This window comes from Hyalella azteca, unplaced genomic scaffold (genome assembly GCF_000764305.2).
Source record: "Hyalella azteca isolate HAZT.00-mixed unplaced genomic scaffold, Hazt_2.0.2 contig12774, whole genome shotgun sequence".
Taxonomy (NCBI): Eukaryota; Metazoa; Arthropoda; class Malacostraca; order Amphipoda; family Hyalellidae; genus Hyalella; species Hyalella azteca.
In genome coordinates this window covers 39,996-65,240 of record NW_025942721.1, presented here as the reverse complement: position 1 = coordinate 65,240, position 25,245 = coordinate 39,996, and the positions used below count along the sequence as shown (strand labels likewise).

Sequence of the window (25,245 nt, the reverse complement as noted above, 5' to 3'; positions counted from 1 at the left end):
TTGATACAAAAAAAGATCCATCTACTTATGGCACACAAAAAAATCGTCGATTGAGGAAACTCAAGCTGAAATCGAAATGAAACATCAGAATGTTATGAATCAATAATAATAGAACTTCTGAAGTCAAAATTTTCCTAATTGAAGCGCAAAAATCGAAACATTTTCAAAGAATCCTAGGATGAAAAATTTAGTTCTTTAGGCAATTTATCGCCGAAACCTTACACATGTATTTCATAACTGATATCGACGGCACAACAAACGTATGTCGGTACTTCATTTAAAGACACAAAATAAAAGATGATTTTACTATGATTTCGAATGCTATTTCATTATGCTTTCAAAGTGATGAATCGTGCATAAATGATAAAATAAATAGAAATATGTAAAAGCGGAGAATATGAGCAATTCAAATTCATAAACGGCAAAATGTTTTCAACAATATTTATAATTCAATGTCTAAATCAAAGGCGAAATCGATGGACATGCAAACAAATGGCAACATATTAAAGGAGGCTCGGTGAGAAACAAGAATTGAAGAAAGCTTCTGTTTCAACTGCACGACTGACTTGAAACACAGCTTACATTTCTGACTAGAACAGGCATGCAAACTTAGCTTCTTTAATACAAAAAAAGCATTGCACACACTAATAATAAATCTAACGCCTATCGCTCACATACAAAAGCTAATAAAGGTAATATTTGAACAAAAAAATACGCCTTTTAAGAGCTCTATTCAAAGCAAAATAAATTGCTATTTATTTCAAGTTAGAAATTTGCTGAAAGAAAAGCTTTGACTGAAATGATTGATAGCAGAGTTTTTAGCGGTCAATTTCTAAAATATCCACTTGCTCTGTTCGAGGTAATCTTTATTCACATCGCGATCTTAGGCACCTAAAATCAGCAGAATATTAGATTATTAAGTGATTAAAAATTTGCGAAAAATTGTCCCAAGAAGCAGTCCTCTGACTGTTCAGGGATCAGAATATCTTCATTTCTGCCAGGCAGTGATGAGCAAAGCGAAATAGACGCATTTAAATCTAACCTGTACATAAATTATAACATCCTAATTGATCTGAGGCTAAGATAAATATGGAGACGAGGTATCGTTACGACGTGCAGCGTAGTACTGTGAGTACCAGTATTGCTTGATCATGTCAGAAGCCTTCTCAGCGATCATGATGACGGGAGCGTTGGTGTTACCGGACACCAGCGTCGGCATGATTGATGCGTCCACCACGCGTAACCCAGATATGCCGTACACTCTGCAACACGAGGTGGCTCAGCTTTGTTTAGAGACACTTGATGCTCCCCTAAAGGCTTAGCTTATTTACGTTGTTCTCTCAAGTCTAGACTTTCAACACTGCAGTATGAACTGTATAGAATGTTACTTCAAAAACGAAATCGAGCATGAACATTTACAAGCCAAATTCAGAGCAGTATTTTAATTCTTAGAAAAAAATATCTATAATATTTGAACCTATGTTTAGTAACAGCACATGACACACGTTGAAGACAAATATACTGCCATATAAACACGACGACCCACTTAAACGACGTCACATACAGCATACAGCAATACACTCCAGAACAACAGGTAGTCAATACAGCATTACACCCCAGAACAACAGGCAGTCAATACAGCATTACACCCCAGAACAACAGGCAGTCAATACAGCATTACACCCCAGAACAACAGGCAGTCAATATGGACGACCGCCTCACTTGAGCTCAGGGTCGACGACAGCATCAGGGTCCCAGTAAGGTCCCATCTTGGCAGTGCCGGCGGGATGGTAGATGGTGGCGGTGTAGTGGCGGGCCAGACACTCCCAGTACGCGTCTGTCCACATCAAGACGTGCTCGCACCCAGGGATCGCCACGTCATAGAAGCGCGACTTGTACCGTTGCATCGCCTTCGTTTGTGACAACGCTATTCCTATTTTGATTCCTGATGAGTCAGAAAAGCTCTTTGTAGCTATGCATACGCATTTAGTTAGCAAAAGACGAATGTCAACAATATGCGAGTTCAAGTTAAGGGATACATTTACAAGCTCTAGCGATTACCGTCCCAACCAAGATGCCTGCTTGCACAGTTGTTTCACAGCATTGCAGTGATATTCAGGGACAGTAACCAAACATACACAGAAGAGCCAAACGATTGAATTATTCGCTGTTCAAATCCGCAGCAATGATGGGCTTTCGACTTCGGATAAAAACAGGTCTGCCTTCGAGAAATGCTCTCTACAATGAAATTTGTGAGAACCTGTCACCTTCAACCATGGTGGCCACATCCAGAGGGTGAGTAAGGTAGTTATGGGTGATGACAGGATGGTGGAAGGGGGAGGAGGAGCGTAGCGACACGTAGCCCCGGGAGCGCGGCCGCAGCAGCATCGGGTATATGGACCAGGTGTCTTTGTAAGCGATGGGTTTGAACATCTTGTTCCAGGTCTGGAGTGCGGGACCAACCATTATCATTAGTAATATGATTATACTATTATTTCGAGTTTATACATGCAATAATCAAATGTGAACCAAGTTAAATACTAGATCTTAATTGTCAAATTTATTGTAAATCAATATTGAATTAGTATGAGAGCGACTATTGGAGTAACAATAGAGCCGAGGAGCGAACTAATTACCGATTTACGGAACGCATTTCTCCTTGAATTCAAATCGCAATGCAAATGAGCTTCAAGCTTAAAACCAACAACGAAATTTAGAAATCTCATCTTCACTTGTTGAACCTCGAATGAAAATGAGCTTCGAAGTAAATACGGCGTGATCATATAGAACGCGTGCTGCGAGCCTCAACAGCGCTCGAGGAGGCGCCTAGAGCGCTGTCACGTACGACGCTATGTCATCGTGTTACATTCAAAATTAGTATAAAACAATTTCTACACCGCTATGCACATAAGTTGATAATCCTATTTTTATTACCACGTTTTTCTTGACTTCGTTTCGTGTCTGTCCGTCATCAAAAATTCAGACCTTAATTTAGAGCTCTTCTGAACATCCTAGAAACTTTAAATTTGGCATGCATGCTTATGCTGCCTAACAATTCAAGATTTGATCATCAGAAATAATAATTTGAAAAAAAAAAATTTAGGAAAAAAAATAAAAAACGCGAAAAATTCACGGTTTGGAATTGAGTTTTTTCTCGAACATCCAGGGAGCGCAGTCGTGGGTAACAAAATTGACTCGTAAACAGGCCCTGGGCCTAATGCCAACCATCAGCATGCAATATCCACACATAACCTCAGACCAATGAGCTGTGGGTAACTCCTGCTAACAGTAAATCCGCTTTGCACAACACAGCCACTGCTCCACAGCGCCGCAGCGCAACAGGCCCTACCGCAACAGGCGGCGCAGGTTAGGTTAGGTTACGTTAGGGTACGCACACAGTGAAAGCAGGTTTGCCGGCGCGGGCAACCTGCTCCAACCTGCCACAAGAATGAACATAGGATAATAATGTAAGTGTTCACAGTGAAAACCTGTACGAATAGGCTTCTGTATTCTATGGTTTCAGGCGCCAGCCTGAGCAGGTAACCAGTACGCTGGCAACCTGCTTCCACTGTGTGCGTACCCTTAGGAGTAGCTGTTGCGGTAGGGCCTTTTGCGCCCCGGCCAGTTGTGCTACGGCGCTGTTGAACCAGGCCTGTGGCTGAACGGCGCTGTTGTGGTGGGCGCTTTGTGTCAAAAGCCGTGAAGATGCCCGGCTGCGTTACGCACGGGAAGGTATATGAATCGCACTGTGGACTTGGGCTATGCTGACCTCTAGCTATCCATCAGACAGGCCGCGTCTCGGGGCAGATCTTGCCCCAGCCAATATCGAAAAATTCCTGCTAGTTACTGTAATTAATGTCTCAATTCCAAGACAACTTGAACTTTTTTTTGAAACTCACAGCTTGATTGTGTTTTCTGTCAACAATAAATCATCTAGCGAGAATTATGCAACTCCAAAAGTGGCAGGAAAGCTAGCACTGGAGCTTTCAAAAAGACTAGAGGTGAGGCGCGGAAAGTGTTCCGAGCCAGCTCTCCATCAGGTAGGATGTTTTATTTTTTGGGTCCCGAAGGACCCCCCCCTAACTCCCTTCCCCCAAGAGCAAATCAGTAGCCAGGTGAAGGCAGCGCCCCAACTCCTCAAGAATTGGGTGCTACCATTCACCGGCCACCGTCGCTCCCGCAGCGTGGCCTGCAACAGCATTAGAAGAGATTCCGCAAGAATGCGGTGAATCTCTTCCCCCTCTTGGGGAGCGGCGCATTGCATCGGCTCAGCCTTGGCCTCACTATAGATCTAGTGAGTTCCTGTTACGCACGGCAGTAGCTGGGATAGATAGTGGCGTAGACTGGATGGGCGTATTGCCAGTCCGACATATCTTCGCCAGACATAGAAGAGTATTCTATGACTGGTATAGCATAGCCTGCCTCGAGAACAGCCATTTTTGTTAAAGATAACAAGTTCAATCGAAATTTGTAAGAAAATCGATGAGGAAGACGAATTTTGAGACCAGACGTTATGTAGTCCGGTATTGTGGATACGAAATTGAACAAACCCCTATATATGACGTCTCGAGACAGCAGACAACTTCATTATCAATATGAGGTCCATCGGGCAAAGAACAATCGTCGTTTCGTGCCTAAATAAATAAATCTAAAAAATATTTTTAAAACCCACGTTTTTCTGGTTTTTACAAAACTAAAAATAATGAAATTAAACAAATAAAAAAACTTAAAAAAACACGTTTTCTTAACGGACAAAAAAGAAAAACATTTACTCTTACATAACATTTAAGTTACGTAAAATGTTATGTAATGTTATGTAGGAGTAAATGTTTTTCTTTTTTTTCCGTTAAGAAAACGTGGTTTTTAAAAGTTTTTTCTATTTGTTTTATTTAAGATAGTCACCTTCTGGTTGAGACCATGCGCTTTGCGTATATGTCTGCCGCCGTCTGAAGCTGGACTGCCAGAAACGAAGTGAAATTCTATGTCCGGCCAGTCAGAGGACGAGTTCATGTACTTGGTGTTTACGAACCCGACTCCTTCAACACCACCCAATACTGTCAATGGACCTAGAGACAAATACATGATTTAGTTTTTTACTTAATCGATAATTTATTTCCAACTTCTTCGTGATGAACAAGTTAAACGTATTAAATACTCCTCGCCGTAAGCGACTCATTTCAGTTTATTATTTCTAAGAAAATCCTGTAAATGTTGATGTATCGTTTCCGTCACACTACCAGGGTTTCCAGTCAAACCAGACCATGTATTTACACCTCCTCGAGCAGCCTAGAACATTTCGCTCTAAGTGTACATAGCGCGTCATCGAGTTTTTTTGGAAAAACCCGACAGATTTTTTTTGGAAAAACCCGATAATTCTCTACACGTGTACTGTGAGTCCACTGCTTGTTAGTGCCCTCATCTCACCGGCGCCAAACATGGCGTATCTAAGGACCGAAGGTAGATTTTCGTATCTGTTCTGCACGAGCGAGAGTTCCTCGTTGATGGTGAAGACGAGGCCGCCTGTGCCGATGTGGTCCTGCAAGTTGTAGCCCACCTGCAGGTCCTGAATTACGGGGATCTGGAAGCAACAAGTCACATTTACATTTGTGTGATCCGTCCTCATGCAGATCTTAATGATCTCGCTCACTGGATAATGAGAGGTAATAAAGATGGCGATGGCAAAGACTTTTGCTGCTTGACATCGTCCTAAGCAACACAATTCACTGCGTGTTGCGCTTTTATGCTTCAACAATTTACTCTAATAGATACATTAATTGTGGAAGGGCAACCTGATGATGTGAGCATCTGACAACCTGATGATGCATCAGAATGCACCAGTATGCACCAAAATGCACCAGTATGTACAGTCTGCACCAGAATGCACTAGTATGCACCAGTATGTACCAGTCTGCACCAGAATGCACCAGTACACACCAGAATGCACCAGTATATACCCGATGATGCTGGAGATGCTGGCGGGGGCCGACGCCCGACAGCATGAGAAGCTGGGCGCTGTTGACGGAGCCGGCGCTCAGAATGACTTCCTTCCTTGCCGTGACCACGACCACCCGACGGTTCCTGATGAGCTTCACTCCGTACGCCCGTTTGGTGCCAGGGTCGATCAGGATCTGGAAACCACAAGTAATTATAACTATTTAAAGCTATGCAAAATGAAACAGCAAATTAAAATTTTTGGAGTGAGTTGGTAGATATAACAGGACCAAGAAGCACTACAGCGAAACTAAAGGCACCTTGGCTACAGTTTTGTCCTCGGAGAATCGGGTCTCGGTATGAAGACTCCATTCTCAGAATCTCGATAACACTTACAGTGGTGGGAAATAAATATTCGTACACTTGAAAAATCGTATTTTAATGTATGTAAGTACACAAACTTAACAGGAAAAGTGATTTAAATTATGTATAGAGACGCATAGTATTCGAAAATACTATCAAAAGAAATTAAATCTCAATGCAACAAAAAAACAATGCAACATGTTCACTTTTCGGGTGAAAAAAGATTGTTTTGTACGAATACTTTTTTGACCCGAAGAAGTTAACATGTTGCATTAATTTTTGTTGCATTGAGATTTAATTTCTATTGATGCTATTTTTGAATACAATGCGCCTCATGCGTTTGTGTACTTACATACATTAAAATACGATTTTTCAAGTGTACGAATATTTATTTCCCCCACTGTACATCCCTAAGAATCTGAATTAATGAGGCTCAAGCAGGACTCGTTGAAGCTGCTTGAACTTATTGAAAATTGTCATATCTCTTGTTCAACGACAAATAATTTTTTTGCCATTAATCTTCTTCGTCTACTAGAGTACTAGCCAAGTTGGCAATAGTCACCTTGGTGACGAAGGCGTTGGTGGCGATGTGGAGATTTTTCCTCCCCCTGGCGGGCCTGAGGAAGGCCTTAGACGTGGAACAGCGCGAGCCTCGGCGGATGGTGCCTTGAGGGATCATGAACCCTGGCGAACAGCAACGGCCATTTGAAATATACTTCAATTATTGGAACTTGTACAGCATAAGTAGTTAATTATGTAAAATTATTATAATTCATAAAATTTAAGTTCTCGAGAACAGAATTGAAGACATTGTGTCCCCCACTTGGGTCAAAATATAATTAATAAATCATTATTTATATTAATTTACATTATATATTAATTATATATTAATAAATCATTACCGATGAGAGAAATAAGACGAGATTTCAACAGCAGAGAAGGATAGTACAAAAATAGGAAGAGTAGTCACATAAAAATTGGTCTTAAAGTTTTAATCAGCCCCCAAGGCTGATCGTCTCTAATCTGCAATTGATATCAAAACCGGGGTCCAAATAGCGAGAATATATTAATGAGACAGTTTATACATTTATACGTACTCAAATTGGTCGATAATGAACGTTTTCCATAGTTGAAAAATAAATTTGGGCTTCCGTAAATTTAGTTAAATCCAATGGATGTAAAATTGCTTTTCAAATAATAAGAAACTGAACCGGAGAAACAAAGTTTAAACCTGAGTTAAATCGAGTGTTGAAATTTAAAGATCAATTAATACAATCACGTCAGACAAAGATTTTAATCCGCTTCAGTAAAAAGCACGTTTATGTAGGTAATGCAGTTGACATTTGAGGGCAACATGAGCGTTTATGCAGGTATTGATGATGACATTTGAGGGCAACATGAGCGTTTATGCAGGTATTGGTGTTGACATTTGAGGGCAACATGAGCGTTTATGCAGGTATTGGTGTTGACATTTGAGGGCAACATGCGCGTTTATGCAGGTATTGGTGTTGACATTTGAGAGCAACATGAGCGTTTATGCAGGTATTGGTTATGGCATTTAAGGGCAACATGAATGTTTATGCAGGTATTGGTGTTGCAATTAAAGGGCGCTAGCATATGCAAGCATTGAGCACAGCGTCTGACCGGTCTGGTAAGCGGAGTTGTAGTCCCGGTTGCTGTAGCCCATCTCAACGCCCGCCTCCACGAACGCATTCGCGAGCGGCGTCCGCCAGGGGGACTCTTGGATGGTGAGGTAGCCTCCCGTGCCGTGGTAATGCGCTGCAAACGTAAGGTTCGTAAGTCTCTACAAGCTATCTCTTCTATTGGGTGAAATTTTCATTAAAATAGTCATCAGAACATCTGGATATTTAGAGGTGAACAAAATAATTAAGGAAGATCACTGAGCAATCATTTGAAATAATTAAAAGCAAGACATTAACTGTTCTGAGCGATGTAAGGATTGCGATTGTCCTCGGACTTCTTGAAGTAGTGAAGGATGGAGTCGAAGTCCCAGCCCGGGTTGCCCTGTCGCTCCCACTCATCGTAGTCCCGTCGGTTGCCGCGCACGTACAGCATATAATTGAGGACTGATGATCCCCCCAACACCTTGCCACGCGGCCAGTTGCAGCGCTGCCATAATAAAACAATTCCACGTGATCACGTCACTTGCAGCGCTGCCATGATAAAACAATTCCACGTGATCACGTCAGTTGCAGCGCTGCCATGATAAAACAATTCCACGTGATCACGTCAGTTGCAGCGCTGCCATGATAAAACAATTCCACGTGATCACGTCAGTTGCAGAGCTGCATCATCACAACAGCTAATTCGTTCAACATGGTCTCCATATACAATGCAGAACAAGGAAATATGTCGTCGGCATCGTTGCAGTTTCCATTTAGTATTGATAGCTGCATAATTTACTCCATAATTAAGGTTTAACATATCTGAATAATTTGTATCGGGGAGTATTGCATAAAGTGGATGACTAAATGTTTCAAATCATCAAAAATGTCAATTAAAAATATTGCAAGAGCTTAAACGTTGGCATGACAATTAACCTGGAAGGCATGAAGCCTTTTGAGAATCTCAAATATATAACAAGGAAAACCTTCAACTGACCCGGCCCGCCATAGCTAGGCACGCGGAGTCTTGCGGTTCAGTTTTGTACTTCCAGTCCATTTTTGAGAGCTGAAGATACGCAGCCAGCGCAGGCACGTCGCTGATCTCGGTCTCGTCGAGCCCGGCCTCTAGCAGCAGCACTTTACTCTGTGGCACCTCCGAGAGTCTGTTGGCCACCACCGCACCCGCAGAGCCTGCGCCCACTGCACACAATTCAAAAAATGTAACTCGGTACTCACTGCAGTGAGTGACAGACAGCGCATTTTCTCGTTGACGAAAACTTGAGGTCACGGACGGACGGACAGATGGACAGACAGACAGACGGACAGATGGACAGACAGACAGACAGACAGACAGACGGACATGGCGAGCACAATAGTGCATTTTTCCATAAATGAGAAAATGCGCTAACAACAGGTAATTAGTCTACGTACTCGGTTCATTCCACTGTGCTGTACAAAACGTTCATTCAGAGGTAAATATAAATATATAATACTTACGAAGACAAAAGTATATACAAATAAGAGATTTATAACTTTGTGAAGTTATTCATTCTTCAATGTAAATAGAAATGCATGACACTGACATCGTTTAACGCTGGAAATCCATAGCGAACAAAATCCAAAATCGAAGCGTTTTGTTGAAGGGTATTTACACAATATAAATTTAATCCATTTTATTAAGGAGAACTTTTCAGAATGTTATTCCGTAAGTCTAGAGCAATAAAAACCTTTGAAAAAAATTCTACTAAGTAGTTACGGTTCGAATTATTTCATCGTCATTGAAATGCGACATAAACTTTCGCGTCTATAGTTTAAGCTGTTCCACATTAGCACGAGACCCTATGAAGTAGAGCAATGTATGTAAGCTGATGCTCTAGTTTAGCTCCTGCAATTAAGAACCAGACAAGACATTCCTCCTATTATGAAGCACACTAGATTTGATCGTCGTCGTAGAGGCGTTCTGTGCTACGCGTGTCAGCATCTATAAACAAAACACGCGGAGTCTGTCGCGCTGCGCGTCAGTTTGCCACAGCTTTCTGACCTAAAGAGAACGGATACTATATCCATCAAGGACTGATTTGTCTTGATAATCTCAATTTTGTAATTTGGTGTTATAGCGTCATGAAGTACTCTGAATAGACGACAGCGAAGCCTCGGTACTTCATCGCGTTGATACTTCCAGAGTTCGATATCTTCGATTTTCAATGTAGCATGAAATGTTTAAATCAATTATTCGCATTTATTACGTACATGGTGAGTGCCTATATAATAAAATATTTAAGATTTATTTCGTAGATCATCAATTTTTTCGAATTTCCTCTCCTTGTTAACTATTTTACACAGAAAAAGCTAAAAGCTAGCAAAACGATTGTTTTCATTAAAAAATAAGTAATAGTCATTGAAGAAAAAAATTGTCGTCTAGACGCACCGCAGAACAAAAATAATTTTATTGGCCTTTTCATGCAACCAGCCTGCAGAGAGACAAGTCCGATCATGCAAACGCTGTTAGTCATTTTGTTGTTGCTGTACAAGTCGTACTGAACTATTGATTCTCTAGCGCAATAATGTCACAAGAGGAACGTGACGTAACAGTATACCAGCAGGCCGGCATTTCAACAGCCTTTTAATTGCGAATATCAAGACGGTGTTACAAAGCTGAAACTGAGAGGAGCGAGAACTTATTTAGTAACCTAAGAATGCCAAGAATGTTTTAGATGCATGTTTAAAAATAACGCTACAGGTGATTAAATAGACCAATAAAATACTTTCTGAAAAAAAAATAACGATGAATTAGTATGGTATGCTAAATTATTTTTGATTATAGAGTTCATTGAAATGAATTACTATATAATGTAAAGTACAATATAATTCAGCAGAGATTCTAAGAAATTTGGTCAAAACAGCTGGTCAAAACTTGAATCGGACTTATCACTATATGCCATCTTCCTACGGTGTGAGCTACGTAGGTAGTAACTTTAAAACAAGCCATAGAGAGCTCACGTAATTTAAAAACACTGAACAAAAAATACAATGTAAAATCCAGCTTGTAGACCAGCGGCAGCTCTGGATACTTCATTAGAAACTCTAAAGGAAAGTATGAAAATCAGCGCAAAATTAGGCATTATCCACACCCGAGAGAAGCGGCTCGCCATGCGCGCTACAAACCTCACGAGAACTGAAAAAATCAACAAGCCTGGGCTTTCGCTGCGAGCGTCCGCTACACACGATGGCGTTAGTAGGGTTTACGGTGCACTTGATGACTGGTGTTTACGACGCACTTGATGACTGGTGTTTACGGTGCATTTGATGACTGGTGTTTACGGTGCACTTGATGACTGGTGTTTACGGTGCACTTGATGGCTGGTGTTTACGGCGCACTTGATGGCTGGTGTTTACGGCGCACTTGATGGCTGGTGTTTACGGTGCACTTGATGGCTGGTGTTTACGGCGCACTTGATGGCTGGTGTTTACGGTGCACTTGATGGCTGGTGTTTACGGTGCACTTGATGACTGGTGTTTACGGTGCATTTGATGACTGGTGTTTACGGTGCACTTGATGACTGGTGTTTACGGTGCACTTGATGACTGGTGTTTACGGTGCACTTGATGGCTGGTGTTTACGGTGCACTTGATGGCTGGTGTTTACGGTGCACTTGATGGCTGGTGTTTACGGCGCCGGCGCTGGCTATTATTGCCTGGCTTTGTAACTCACGCTGTCACATGACAATTATTCTTAACTGCACTAGCACAGAATTACTGTTGTTCAAGTCACTCACGATGTCGAGAATATCTGTATTTGAGATCATGAGGATGCACAAGTACATCGAGTATTTTACTTACTCTTGAATGATTCATCTTGTGGAAAATGTTAACTTTGACGGATTTATATGCGATAATTCTGGTAGAGAATAGAAAATCGTTTATGTACGGTTCTTGCTGCGAAGACATTCCAGGCCTGGGAGGCTTGTGTTTGGACAAATTTGGACGCGATGCAACGCAAGTTGCAGCAAGAGTTATGACAGCCACTCTTGATTCTCACGAAGCTTTCACTCACATGCAGCCTTGTGGCCCGTGAGCGTTTTGAGCTGAACTTTAGGCACACGTATCGCACACTCGGCTATTAGTGTGGCCGGACGCAACATTTCGGCAGATGTCAGCAGACTGTGCTGAGCAGTGAGCAGTATACGGTACAAAAGGCGCGTCAAGTTCCGTACTTTAGTACGGTTAAGAGAAAGCGGTCTGTAAGCTCGCGAGGTACCAAAGTAGTACCTACATCATACTGCATGGTCAAACTCATAACTTAGCCTAAATTATAAAATAATAATGAATGCTTATCAGTTCGAGTTTTAATAACAGTTTCACAGAGTATGACACTGCTAACTTTGTTGTCACGCCTGCATTGAGTCTGCGACAATGCTGGTTGTCCAATCATTGTAGCGTCTTTTGGGAGAGACTAGGCCGGCGTGAGAGCCGTAACCTACAAGGCTTAGGAACAACTTGCTATACCTGTTGACTCATATTCACCTTTACGGCGTCAGAGCCGTAAATTCAAGGGTTTGGATCACATTCTTCAGCTCAGTTGAGAACAGCAAGGCTGTCTGTTATTCAACGCTGCCGGAGGTAGAGCCGGAATTTCGGTCTGACCCGCGACGGCGTCCGCGGTATATTGCGTCATATTTATTACAGCAAAACCTTCCTATATTGCTTGACACCTGCAGTGTGGAGCAATGTCAGAGTATGAATGCAGGTATGGTGGTAGCAGAGGTGGGGACCTGCAGGTCTGTCTGGGGTGCTGGTGAGAATGAACGTATACACACAATAAGCGGAGAGAGGATGAAGATTCCTGCGTGATTGAGAGTGAATGGAACTGTGGAGCACCTGATAAGGGAATGTGAGGCGTATGAGAGAGAACGATGTGTTAAGGTGGAGTTTATTCTACATGAAGGAGAGAGCAATTGCCTAGGGTATGAGATTACCGGCGAGAGGTGTACAGCAGGGGTTGTGGATTTGACTGAGATAGCAGCTGTGGCTGCAAGGATAGTAGATTGTAGATAGGGAAGGAGCAATAAAAAAAGTATCAGCAATAAAAAATGCATCAATAAATGGATTGGCGGGTGTTGTATCGAAACCGTAACAAATATCTATACAGTAGTTCCTGCTTTAGAATGTAATTCGGTTAGTTTTAAATATATCATTCTCTAGCGATCTTAGCTACAAATAGTAAGGGCATTATAAAAAAAAGATATCTTTCATACTCTGAAAAACTTGTATTTCTAATTAAATATATTTAAGTCTCATGGGAGATATGCTAAATGTGGTTTTTAATAATATAAAAGAAAGAAATTTTTGGTATATATTTCTTTCGTGATGATATCAATGCATTATTTAGTAAGATTTGCGTCATTTCAATAGCACTCCTCCGAAATGTGAGCTTTATTTGGCACAGCATATGTAACAAAATTTATCATCTCTTCAGCTTAGATGCTGCTCCATGTATCTCAGCGATCTTTACCATCTCAAAATGTGTTTCAACTTCGAGAATTATAAGAAAAAAAAACATTTTTTATTGATCATTCAATACGGAATGACAGATTTGAATATATCGCCCACCATGTTGCAAAAAAGATAAATATATAAATATTTTAGAAGGCTGTATACAGAGTAATCCTTGATAAATGTGAAAATATTATTAAGACTATCAAAATTCACTTTGAAAGTGAAGGCTAAAAATTCTTTTTAAAGCTTTTTTGTTAGACCAGGTTTTTTATTTTCGAATTTTTTAACAGCGCTGTTTTTTTTCTGAGCAACATTACTAATCGTTATTCAACATAAAACGAGTAAAAGGTCGCTTAACGAAACGATGAAATTTCTCAGACATTTTTATTCCTACTGCAAAAATACTCGCAGCTTAATAAACTTTTATCATGAGGCAAGCTAGAGCAAAAATTCAACAGAGAAGGATCACTGCACGAGCTGCGTTGCGATCACCTAAGCAACCATTATAGCATGTTCATTAACATCATGATCATCAGAAGGTAAATTCTGTCGCTTAATTCTCTATGGGGATTAGGACACGTGCAGCAATGATATGATAGCTGGAGATGTGCATACTCACAGGGAGCAATATTGAATAGTAAATCTGTTATTTACCAAAATATATTCAAAATTTTAAAATGTGGGCTTTGAATTCATCTGTTCACAATGGACCGGTTTAGGGAGTAGTTTGGACAGGCGAAACTGTAAAAACTACGCTGAAGTGGAACCGAAATCGAAATTTACACAACTAGAATGAGTCATGTGAAACCGTTTTCAAGGCTCAAAAATCCAACAGAAGGAGGGAAAACGAATCCTAAGAACATTGCTCTATAAGACAACTCGAGTGTCAAGCCAGTCGTTATGAAGTCAGCCGCTTGAAGTAACGAAGCACGAGTTATAAATTTCCGCCAATGGGCGGCGGCAGTGATGGTAGCCGTCCCTCACGAAGTACCGCCATTCATTGCCGTCATCGCGCTCCCTAGCACCTGCTGGGTGCTGCAAGCAATAGGCTAAGAAGCCTAAAATATTTCACTCAAGAGCTGGCCGGTAAGCGGCGTTGCCCGGCGCCAGCGGCAGCATGCAGACATAGCGCGGCTGAGGGCACTGGGCAGCGTATAGGCATCGCACGGGCGACAGTTGCGGCGACTGATGTGACACAGGCCGGTATAGTGAAGAAGAGTTACGCGCGGCCATAATAATGGCGCTAACTTGACTCAAGTTAGTAGGAGGTCATAGGTAATGCCGGCATCAACTTTCAACTGGGGTATGAGTAAATGATCAATAATAGAAGACCGATAAACGAATTTCTGAACAATCAACACGTTTTCTTGTTAATAAGGTATGGAATACGGCAAACCCTTTGCTTCGAGTGACAGTTCAATTCTGAAACATATTAAGGACAACTTCCACTCACATCCACAATCATAATATTACTCCCTGCGCTGCACTCCAGCTCATATTACTACCCATATATTACGGTAAACAATAACACAAATGCACATGAATTTGTTAGAACTTGAAGGGTCGCTTGACAACTTGCACCGAGTCGTGTAATGTTATAGAGTCGAATGCGACGTTCAATAAAAGACGCTGATAACTCACTGCAGCACGAGAAAGGAGCAAACAATAGAACAATACTAAAATTGAAACCTAAATTTAGGTATCACACTAAAAGGCTTCCATGAACTTCAGAATAATTCATGAAAAAGACTGCAAGTGAATTTGCTACACGACGAAAGGCTAAGTTGATATAGGGCGAGTTTCTTTTAATCGGATCCTGATCTTGCGTAATGCCTATACGGCGAGTTCCTATATACGAACTAATTGTACAGATACGTCTTTGACAAAAATAAACATATATAATAATCTTGTAAACGGTTTATTCTTAAGACAAACATTCAACCATTTTATAGATAAGCGCCATTCAACAGCCGTAACAAAGTTGCTATTATTGAGTCCGTTTCCTGCGTAACAGTTTTACGACTTTTTGGCCGGGAAGCTTGGCGCGCACAACAGGCGGTGTTCGTTCTGACTTCGATCGGACACCGAGCGAGGCGGCCGACAGAAGCCGTATGACCTGCAATTATTCGTCCAGTGAAAATTCAATATTTGCTCAGCAAATTAATTGCAGTATCTGAGAACCTAAATGAACCAATATCTGGCATTCGAGCTCATTTATAACGATTTATTTTCAATCATGTACACCAAATACCTTATAGTAGAATGAATGCAGTAAAACCATGGATTTGCTAACCAAAAAATAATCGAAAACAACGTAAATCCCGCGTGGTAATTGAATTAATAATTGAAAACAAGATTTTAAGTGATTTATAACAGAATATTGTGATTTAACGCACATCATGAACTATGAAACGATCAGTAACCACATGCCGGGTTTTAATCTTCGAAAAATCGCAACAAAAGAAAGAGATCCTGATATGACGCTGATCAAAATCTTCTTTAGAAATGGAGGGAAAGTAGCATTCTTTTGATGCGAGTTAATGAAAGCAAGCAGCAGCGTGCATTATCAAAGAATGAATATTGCGTGGCTATGCATAGAGGACGACCCATTGCAGCCAACAGCTGTGACGTGCGTCGTCGTTTGTGCTCCCGACAACGGCAACGCGTGCAGCGTCCGTGACAGTCCGCGCACGCGCCTGCCGAGACGCGGCACAAAACCTGCGCCAACAGTTGTAATGTACGACAAATATAGTACTTGGCACGGGGCCTCTTCAAACTCCAGACCAAATTCAATTTACTTCGTAGTGTGATGCTTGGATATCATTAAATAATTTACTTTCGCCCAGCTTTTTCATAACGTCCAAATGAGCTGGTCGTCCGGAATTCTGCTGTGCGCCTAGCGATGTGTGGCACAAGACTGCATAGATTAGATTAGTTGACGCGAATCACTTATAGTTTGATAAGATGTCAGAGTCAATTTATACTGCAAGACAGTTAACCAAGTTCAAGCACTCGGTTGGCATCAGAAAAAACAATAAATAAGTAGATTTTTACCAGCATCGTCAACAAAAATTCGCCATTAAATGTTGTCGTATTAGAAGCCATATAAAACGGTATTAATGTAAATGGACAGTAAAAAAGAAACTACTGATAAAATCTTTAACGAAAATCAGAAGCCAGAGCAGCAGTTTCCACTAGACTATCGTTTCTTTTCGTGAGCAAGGAACCTCTGAAGCAGATGGTTGTCTCAAAAAATTATCAACTCTGCGCTCCCGAGCGTTCAAAGTGCGGTTAAAATTGAGCTCGCCACAACTAATGTGGCTGGAAAAACGGTTGATCCCTTGCTGCCACACACTCCTGTCAAGCGTCAGCTTGGACTGGAGGAACAGCACCGGCAAATTAGGTGAGCCAACGGGTAAACACTGTGAATATCGACCACTCGTCGTGGCGTATGAATGGTCATCAGTTTTATCTATCATGATTCTTTCCAAGTCCTAATGGAGAAACAACTTTTATCGATTCGTATTAGTAAACGTCTATTGAAACTGACCGAATGGTCACTAACCAAATAGTCAGACAAACAGTTCCGTTTCATAAACAATACAATGAGGTGCAATTGGAAGTCCTTTCAACCGATATACCGATTAAAGTAGAAGCCTTAAACAAGACAACTTTAAACGACCTTTTCCGAAAATAGGTTTCGACCACTTTCTTGCATCATCATGCACCTACATGGAGTGAGTACTGATCGTATTTTAAAATCGCGATTCAGTTTTCTGAGACGATATGCACAGAAAGAGGGCCAAACCTCTCACTGTGACACAGCATAAAAAATGTAAAGGTCCTATGCATGACTCAGAGCAACTGGAGCTTTTCATCCTATAAGTGAGATGGAAATTATGGCATCACCGCGTTGCCGGGCGGTATCGCCATCGGGCAGAAGTGTGCGGGCTATATACGTATATGAATCTTAGAGAAATGAATTTATCACTTCATACTTCTTCCCCGACTGTCAATTGTAAATGCATATTGCATTCATTCATTATCGAATTCAGAGAAATATCACGATCAACACTCGTAATTAATTAAGAATTGCACGGTAACATCGTTTGGTTAATTTCTAAAACGTGACCATTAAATTGCCACCAGACTCTGCCCGAGCGCACTGGGCTGCGGACAAAGTGATAATTTGGACAACCAAAGCAGCTTGCTCAAAGAATGCATTTTAACAGAGGGCATATATATGTGATGCTGGATGTTGAGGATCAACAATGCCAACTTTTCACGTTTAAAGACGCGTTCGAAGAAGTTGTGCCAATTGACTAGATACAGAAAAAGTAAAGAATTTGAAAGCGTAATAGCTAATAGGCTATGGAGGAAAATATTTTAGGGAACTAACCCTATCATAATATCGAATGCTCGAAATCAAAAGTGCACAGAAGGGTAAGATAATTATAATCAGAGCCTACATTGTTTCGTCTTTTTGAGATACCGTTAACCGTTTACTTCAGTTCAGCGGTGCAGGGTTTGTTCAATAAATTTCTTCAACCTGAATGACCTATTGGTGTTATTATTTATAAATCTTCCGACTACCGGTAGTTGAATTATCTAAATCTGTACTATAGCTACAGATGATTTCTTCGATAGTACTTGTTTTGATTGAGCCGTTATTGATGGTTCATAAATCTCAAGTTGCGTTCCTATACAATTCTACGAGAAACTATTCGCCGCCCGGACATAGCACTCAGCTACCGGACGCTGCAGTAGCCGCGCTGCACGCGACGTATCAAAATTGCGTCTTATCGCGACGATCCAAGTTCTGCTCGAGGTCCCGCCCCCTGCAAAATTGCGAAGCACCGGAACTGTCAACGAAAGTGACGCGAATATCAGGCGCCTCCGCTGCGCGAGTTTGTTCCGACTCTGAGGGCGCTTAAGTGTATCAGACACTTTCACCGACAACGTTAATTCAGTAAAGGCTATCGAAAACAATGCTTATCTCATTGAGACCATATTTTTTACCTCAATATTAATAAGCAACAGAAATGCGAATTGCAAAAATTTATCATTAGCCTTCAACTTTTCACCCTACTTGAAAGAATACAAAAAAGGACCATCTCTTTATCATGAGATACGTTAAACAATCTCATCCCACGGATATTTGTAGCCGATCATAAACTACACGACATGACAAATTGTAACTGATGACATCACACTGACTGACACCGTTGAAACATTCTGTATTATATCTATGCAAGTTTTTATTTGTGTTAAATTTACAGCCGTCGGGAAAAAGAGAGATAATTTTGTCACTAGGCAGTAGGCACTAGTAGGCAGTCCAGAGAAACCCGACAGCTCCAAGATATTATACTTTCAAATGATTATCGAAGCCTCATACTTACGAGTAATAAACCAATAGCTTAATGCCGACGAATAAGTGCCACGCCACGTATTGACATGCGATTTTTGTTAATTTTCACTAGATCAAATTTTAGCACCTAGATCATAATAAACATTCCAAAAATTGCAAGTAGTAGAATTTAAGGACGAGACATGGGATTTTTATTTTGAGACCACCAACCATCCAGAGGGATAATAATTCTAAATGATAGAAAGGCACCATTCACTACGACAAAGTCGTAGCATGATCATTTTCAAAATGAAGCATCCTATAAGAAACTGCCGAGCTCATCTCGAATTCGAGTAACAAATCCGAGAAAGCAGCAAAGTAAATGTCGTTGCAGTTTTCCCTTCTTCCAAAGGTAAATAACTGTGATAATAGTTCAGAAACAGTTTCAGGAAATGACACTTGACACTTCAGAATTACGAGCATCTGCTTTCATTGCATTGAGTGTAGCAGGATGAAAATGTGTACCTACTTACGGAAGACGCATTTGGATGGCAGCCAATGTGATGGTAGGTGGTAAACTATATTGAACCATTTTAATATACCTGCTATTCCTCATCCAATCTAATTGTGAAGCTGAACGAGAGAGCGATGCTCGAAAGGTTATAAGAAATCAGAAAACAATGAACAATGCAGAGTAAACCAACGCATTATTTCGTCCTGCGGCAGCAAAAAACGACAGTAATATACATAAAAGATGCAGGCAAAAAAGTCTTAATAATTCGTGCATTTTGGACAAGACACATGCAGACATGCAGAATAAATGGTAGCTTTATTCTGTATTAAAAAAAAGCATCCGGAGAAGATGGGTCCGCATCCTTCCGCAAGCAAGCCCATCCCCAGCTACTAGACCGGCAGACGTCATGCCAGCTCTCACTTTTAGCAACAACGACGTGTGATGTTCACTGATAATTGGCAATTAAATCAGAGAAATTCGTTGTTGTGACGCTTTTCGTGTAAAACCGTCAGGTACCTTCTACACCCCAGATTACGAATATCTGATAAATCCATGCATATTCAAACGATTATATTTTGAATAATGCACGACGTTAACTAATGATCTTAAATGGAAATGCTTACAGAAATGCTCTCCAGCATATTAACTCCTCATCAAAGTTACCAAGAAAAAAGACTGAACTTGAGACAAAACGAAGTTTACCTTCAATTTTAAAGGCATTAAGCAACCATTCTCTACGTCAACAATATTGCACCATGGATGAAATTAAATACCAAACTCAAGTTCCAGATTAATTGATCTCGACACATTCATAATGGTCAACATAATATTAAGTGTGCATAGTCAAAGTTGCGAACTTGTTACCAACGTTATATATTGATAGCCAAATGTTAGTTAACAACGTTATATATTGATAGCCAAATGTTAGTTAACAACGTTATATATTGATAGCCAAATGTTAGTTAACAACGTTAAATATTGATAATCAAATGTTAACAAAAGGTGTGCAGGTCCAAAATGATGACGATCATACAGACATCACCGGAAGCCCAAATGGATGCGAGCCTCCCAAGCTTCTTCCTCCCAACAGGCAGAGAAAGTCATGAGAAAAGAGGTGGTGCGGTTCCAAGCGGCGTGTTGAATTCAGCAGCTAACGCATCTTGCTTCCTAACATGAATGAAATTACTGAATAGAATCACGTTCTATTGAACTAGAGCGACTACATTCAGAAGTCAATTAGATGTGTCAGAGCACACACTGTTTTTCAGGGAACAAAGGTATGAGAACGACTGCGTTTACCTCATTTTTTAGCACACGATGAATATCTAGGAAAAAAATATAACTCATGCAGTACTCACTGCAGTGAGTGACAGAGAGCGCATTTTCTCGTCGACGAAAACGTGGTCACGGACGGACGGACAGACAGACGGACACACAGATGGACGGACATGACGAGCACAATAGCGCCTTTTTTCCATAAATGAGAAAATACGCTAAAAAGGTATAACTTAAACAAAGTCTAGTGAGGATAACCAAATCTCATTGTGGATTTGGACCAATCTCTGTGAGTACGAACATACTTGTTTGCCTTTCATGATTATTGCGTTAGATGGCTGCATTAAAGTTTACAAGGTAAGCAGCACGCGTCTATATACTGCGGTCTCATGGCCACAAATCTCGTCCTTGTTCGCCTGAAACAAACAGGCGACATTGAACTCGGTAACAACACTAACGGTAAGCCGCCATTGTAACAATCTTCATTTTACAACTAACTCAGTGAATGGGGCCAATTAATTGAGCGTATGCGGCTACGCGATGAGAAGCAATTAATGTTAAGCTATATAAAGCAATGCTCGACGCCTTGAACATATAAGTTCCTGCCACCAAGTCCTGCTGTCACGATAATGTGATGGGATGAGGGTGTCGTGCGCTCCCTAGTGGGCTCCTGCATCGTCAGAAGTTGCATCTCAGATTTAACACAAATTCAAAGAACAGACACGACAGTTTTACGCTGCGCTAAATATAGGTAGACTATGATGAAAGTGAAATTAGTGACATCTGCTTCCTTCAATATAAGCCCAATCTTTCCTTCCTTGAAGTAAATAACTGCCACACATGGCTCAGCATTATATTTCAAAGTACTTGAAATACTTAGGGCAAGTTTTTAAGTGCCCAAATAACACAAATTCGAATTTCTAAGCACTCATTTAGATTTTACAATCAATTCTACAGCTTATAAATCACGCAGATTATCCGTCATCTTTCTTGAGCAAATTAGGGTACGTATTCTGAAGACTGCTTCGAGACAGCGTTCTGCCTACTCAACAGTAAGCATGCTCGAGTTGTGTGTTATTGAGATAAAAAAACGCCCGAAGCAAAAAAAAAACACGTATCAAACATTAAAAATGGTTCTGTCGGGCGCCTTAGGATCAGCTTACGAAAAATGTATTTAACGGTATTTTTAAGGAGCAAACAGATATGAACGAAAGCAGCCGAGTAAGACTGGGTTAGAAGTTTACCCATATCTTAGAATAGTTGTGAATAGTAAATTAGAATGGCCTGGGACTTTCAGAATGAAGGTTGTTGTTTGGACTGTGACCACGTTCGGAATTGAAGTGCAATTAGAAAATGTGGAAGCCACGAGTTTAAAACGTACAAAACAAATAGCAAAATTTTATTATCGTATACAAAGTATCGATTTCTGCTGGTGGCTGAGGTTGGGCTCTCTATCACAAAATTTAATTAAGGAAATTCCAATAATTATTTGGGAGCAAAAAGCTGCAAAATGCTTCAAGCATAAAAAATTACATTGTTCACGACATTAGAGAAGCCGAAATTTTTCCGCGGAATGTTGACAGGTCATCAAAATATTTTTTATAAAATTAATTTCATTACGGCACCTCATGCAGAGTCAGTAAAATTAAAACAGAGTTAAATACGCCGCAAAAATAATAAAGTAACTTCTGCGACTTTAAAGGCGAATCATAAACTTCAAGGATGTCATAACCACACAGCGAAAAAATAATTTGTTATGAATATTAGGTTTTATAAAGCTTAATGACTTCATTTCAGGTTGAGAATTAGATCATCTCGCACCTAAACTTGGAACATACGCTTGTGAACGTGAAGATAAACTCCGAAATTCTTACCATCATTCGAAATTTTCTAGAAACAAGCAAATATAATATTGATATAGCAAATATAAATAAATTTCAAGACAACCAGGAAATAATCATCTGCCAATACTCCTGTCATCTATTGCAGGTCACCGAATAAAAATTGTATCACTGATAATATCATTAAAATAGTTCCTACTTCAACAAATGTCATGCAACTGCCCAAGCTTCTACTTACTACCGATGATGAAGTCAAAATTGTATCACTGATAATGTCGTTGAAATAGTTCCTACTTAACAAATGTCGTGCAACTGCCCCCAAGCTTCTGCAGTTCTACTTACCGACGATGAAGTCGTATTCCTTCCAGAGATTTTCTCTGACGGAGGGCCGCCCCTCAGGATCCGAGGACTCGTATCTGTTGTAGGCGAGCGCGACGAGCAGCGAGGGCACGAGCCAGAAGGCAGCGGTGCCCATGCTGGCCGCCAAGGGCAGGGCGCCCGCCAACGAGAAGGACATGATTCAATTCTTCCCTTAATTCTAAACGAAACTTCGATCAAGTTCACTTCGTTCGAAAACGTTCCACTCACGTCCAGTGTGTTCACTCACTCAGGTTTAAAACTCAATTTTATTCAATTCGTTTTTTCCAATTCAGTGACATAAGCCGAATTCAATTGTTAGCATGATCATTCAATTGCGGCTAAGATATTAACATATGAAGGCAATTTCTTTTGCGACACGATTTAAAAACTAACTTATTTCAACAGTAAATCATCGCTGAAATATGGCGTGATGATAAAAATTTCTGCTCAATAAATAATAAATAGTGTTAGAGAGAATTGTTTTAAAATTAATTTTTAACTGAATTATTCTGTAATGCGCTTAAGACAAGAAACTGTCGTTGTACAATCGCCGTATCTGATTTAAGATTAGGTCAACAACTCTATTTATGTTCCATTGACAATTTTTAATTTGATAATAAGCGTAAAAAAAACGCTTATCATCCCTTCTTCATCGATATCACGGTAACTTAACTAGCCTCAAATAACCAAGCTTCAGGTGAATCCGCATCGAAATTAATAGGGAGAATCGCAGGTATTACGTCGACTGCCTCTTCAGAGAGTCATTTCTCATTGGCAGGAACTAACGAATCTCCGCGAATATATTTCCTAAAATTTTATCAAATTAACAAATATTCATCACCAAATGTGGAGGATGTAATTAAGTAGCAAGTACGCTGGAGCTGGCAAGAAAATTTGGTGCGACGAAGATTGGATGTGAACATTGAGCGGAATGAGCGGAATGAAGACGCTCGAGTGAGAGGCTACAATCTTCACGATACGTCGGTCGCTCGCACCAGAGACACAGACCTACATCTGAGACAGCACGAGCTCGGTAGCGCCAAATGCAGAACAATGACCCATGGGAACGTGAAATCCCATATGAGATTAAGAGCACGCATTAGTAGACGCTCTAGAGTTAAATCTGAAAATCATATATATTACACCGCTGAAGTGTTTTCTAGGTTGTTGCGACACCACAATAATACGGTGAGCAGTAATGTATACTTGAATTATCTTATCATGAATGCATGGGTTTGCATCCGAATTGTAATCAAACATACATATTGACCCAGCTAGTCGACATTGTGTTTCTCTGTGGGGACGGTTCGACTAATCTCATCTTGTGGTTCTGTTATTTTGATTGCGTAAAATGCCTAAACTAAAATTGATATTGCTTGCGGTTCCCGTCGATAATCGAAACAATTACATCATAAATGATAATGAAACCTTCTTGACACAAGAAGAATTGTTGAAAATTAATGCTAGGTCATAGAAATAGATTGTACTCAATAAACTTGCGGTAGTAATCGAATCGATACAAGAAAGATGACCACTTCTTGCCGCGAAATCAATGAAGATGTCGCTGGATGGATATAAGGTAGCAAGCATCAACCAAACAAAAACTAGTCTAGGCAACATATAGCAATGTAACACTCGATGATGCCTAAACTCGAAACACACCGCAGTTGTCATTTGGACAGCTGCAAAAAAATGTACAATTGCCTCTATTTGAATGGGTAACGGAAACTGTGTGAGGTGGGCTAATATTTCAGTTTAGTGAAGACAACAGCGAACGATCAATTTTGGGGGATGGCTTTTCACTCTTAAAATGTCGAATTATTTGGTCCATGCATATGCGTGTTAATTGAAACTGCCAACATATTCATGGATAACGTTCTCAGTCGTGGCACACACTAATTGTATCTCCTAACCAAAACAAATCACTTCGCTATTGTGCACTTATGCCGATTTTCAGTGATAACAACCCACTTGAGAATATTATAACGTAGCTCTAATACAGTAATACTGATAACAATAAATGAATCCAGCAGCACCGTGGATGAAACAAAGATGCATCAAGAACATCAAGAATAATATGTTACATAATCTGGAAACAGAGTTTGGACCAATATGTCTTTCATTAGGTTCAAAAAATAAAAATAGCAAATAATAGAGACCCTAACGTAGAAACACTCATTAAGAATCTGAAGCAAACTTACACTAACCAAATGAGGGAGTGAAGGGATCCCTCGGAACTCCCCTTCTATATAAAACATACAACATTCAAGGCAATACAATCGAGTTTGTAAACTAACCTTCACGAAGTGAGATAATATTAAACCGGACGTAACGATGTCTCAGTCAGAAATCAATGTATATACAGGTCATGTATGTCATTGCAAAACAGGCGAAATGATCTTTCGGTCAACTTTTAATTCTACAAAGACGAGGCCGTTCAAACAAAACTTCCCTTATATGTAAAGCTTGTCGTGGTTTGAAGGGCAACATTGA

At 40.5% G+C, this 25,245-nt stretch overlaps 1 protein-coding gene across 1 annotated transcript; it reads right to left on the bottom strand.

Moving 5' to 3' along the window:
• Window positions 1–142: 142 nt before the first annotated feature.
• On the bottom strand, window positions 143–23,190 carry LOC108675043 (glucose dehydrogenase [FAD, quinone]). The gene is made up of 11 exons (XM_018163027.2): window positions 22,735–23,190; window positions 8,917–9,119; window positions 8,235–8,424; window positions 7,939–8,073; window positions 6,857–6,978; window positions 5,955–6,128; window positions 5,425–5,578; window positions 4,903–5,066; window positions 2,268–2,445; window positions 1,723–1,945; window positions 143–1,262 (listed from the first exon to the last, which is right to left on the bottom strand). The coding sequence occupies exons 1-11, from the start codon at window positions 22,907–22,909 to the stop codon at window positions 1,079–1,081; spliced, it is 1,902 nt and encodes a 633-aa protein (XP_018018516.1). The 5' UTR covers window positions 22,910–23,190; the 3' UTR covers window positions 143–1,078.
• Window positions 23,191–25,245: the final 2,055 nt, after the last annotated feature.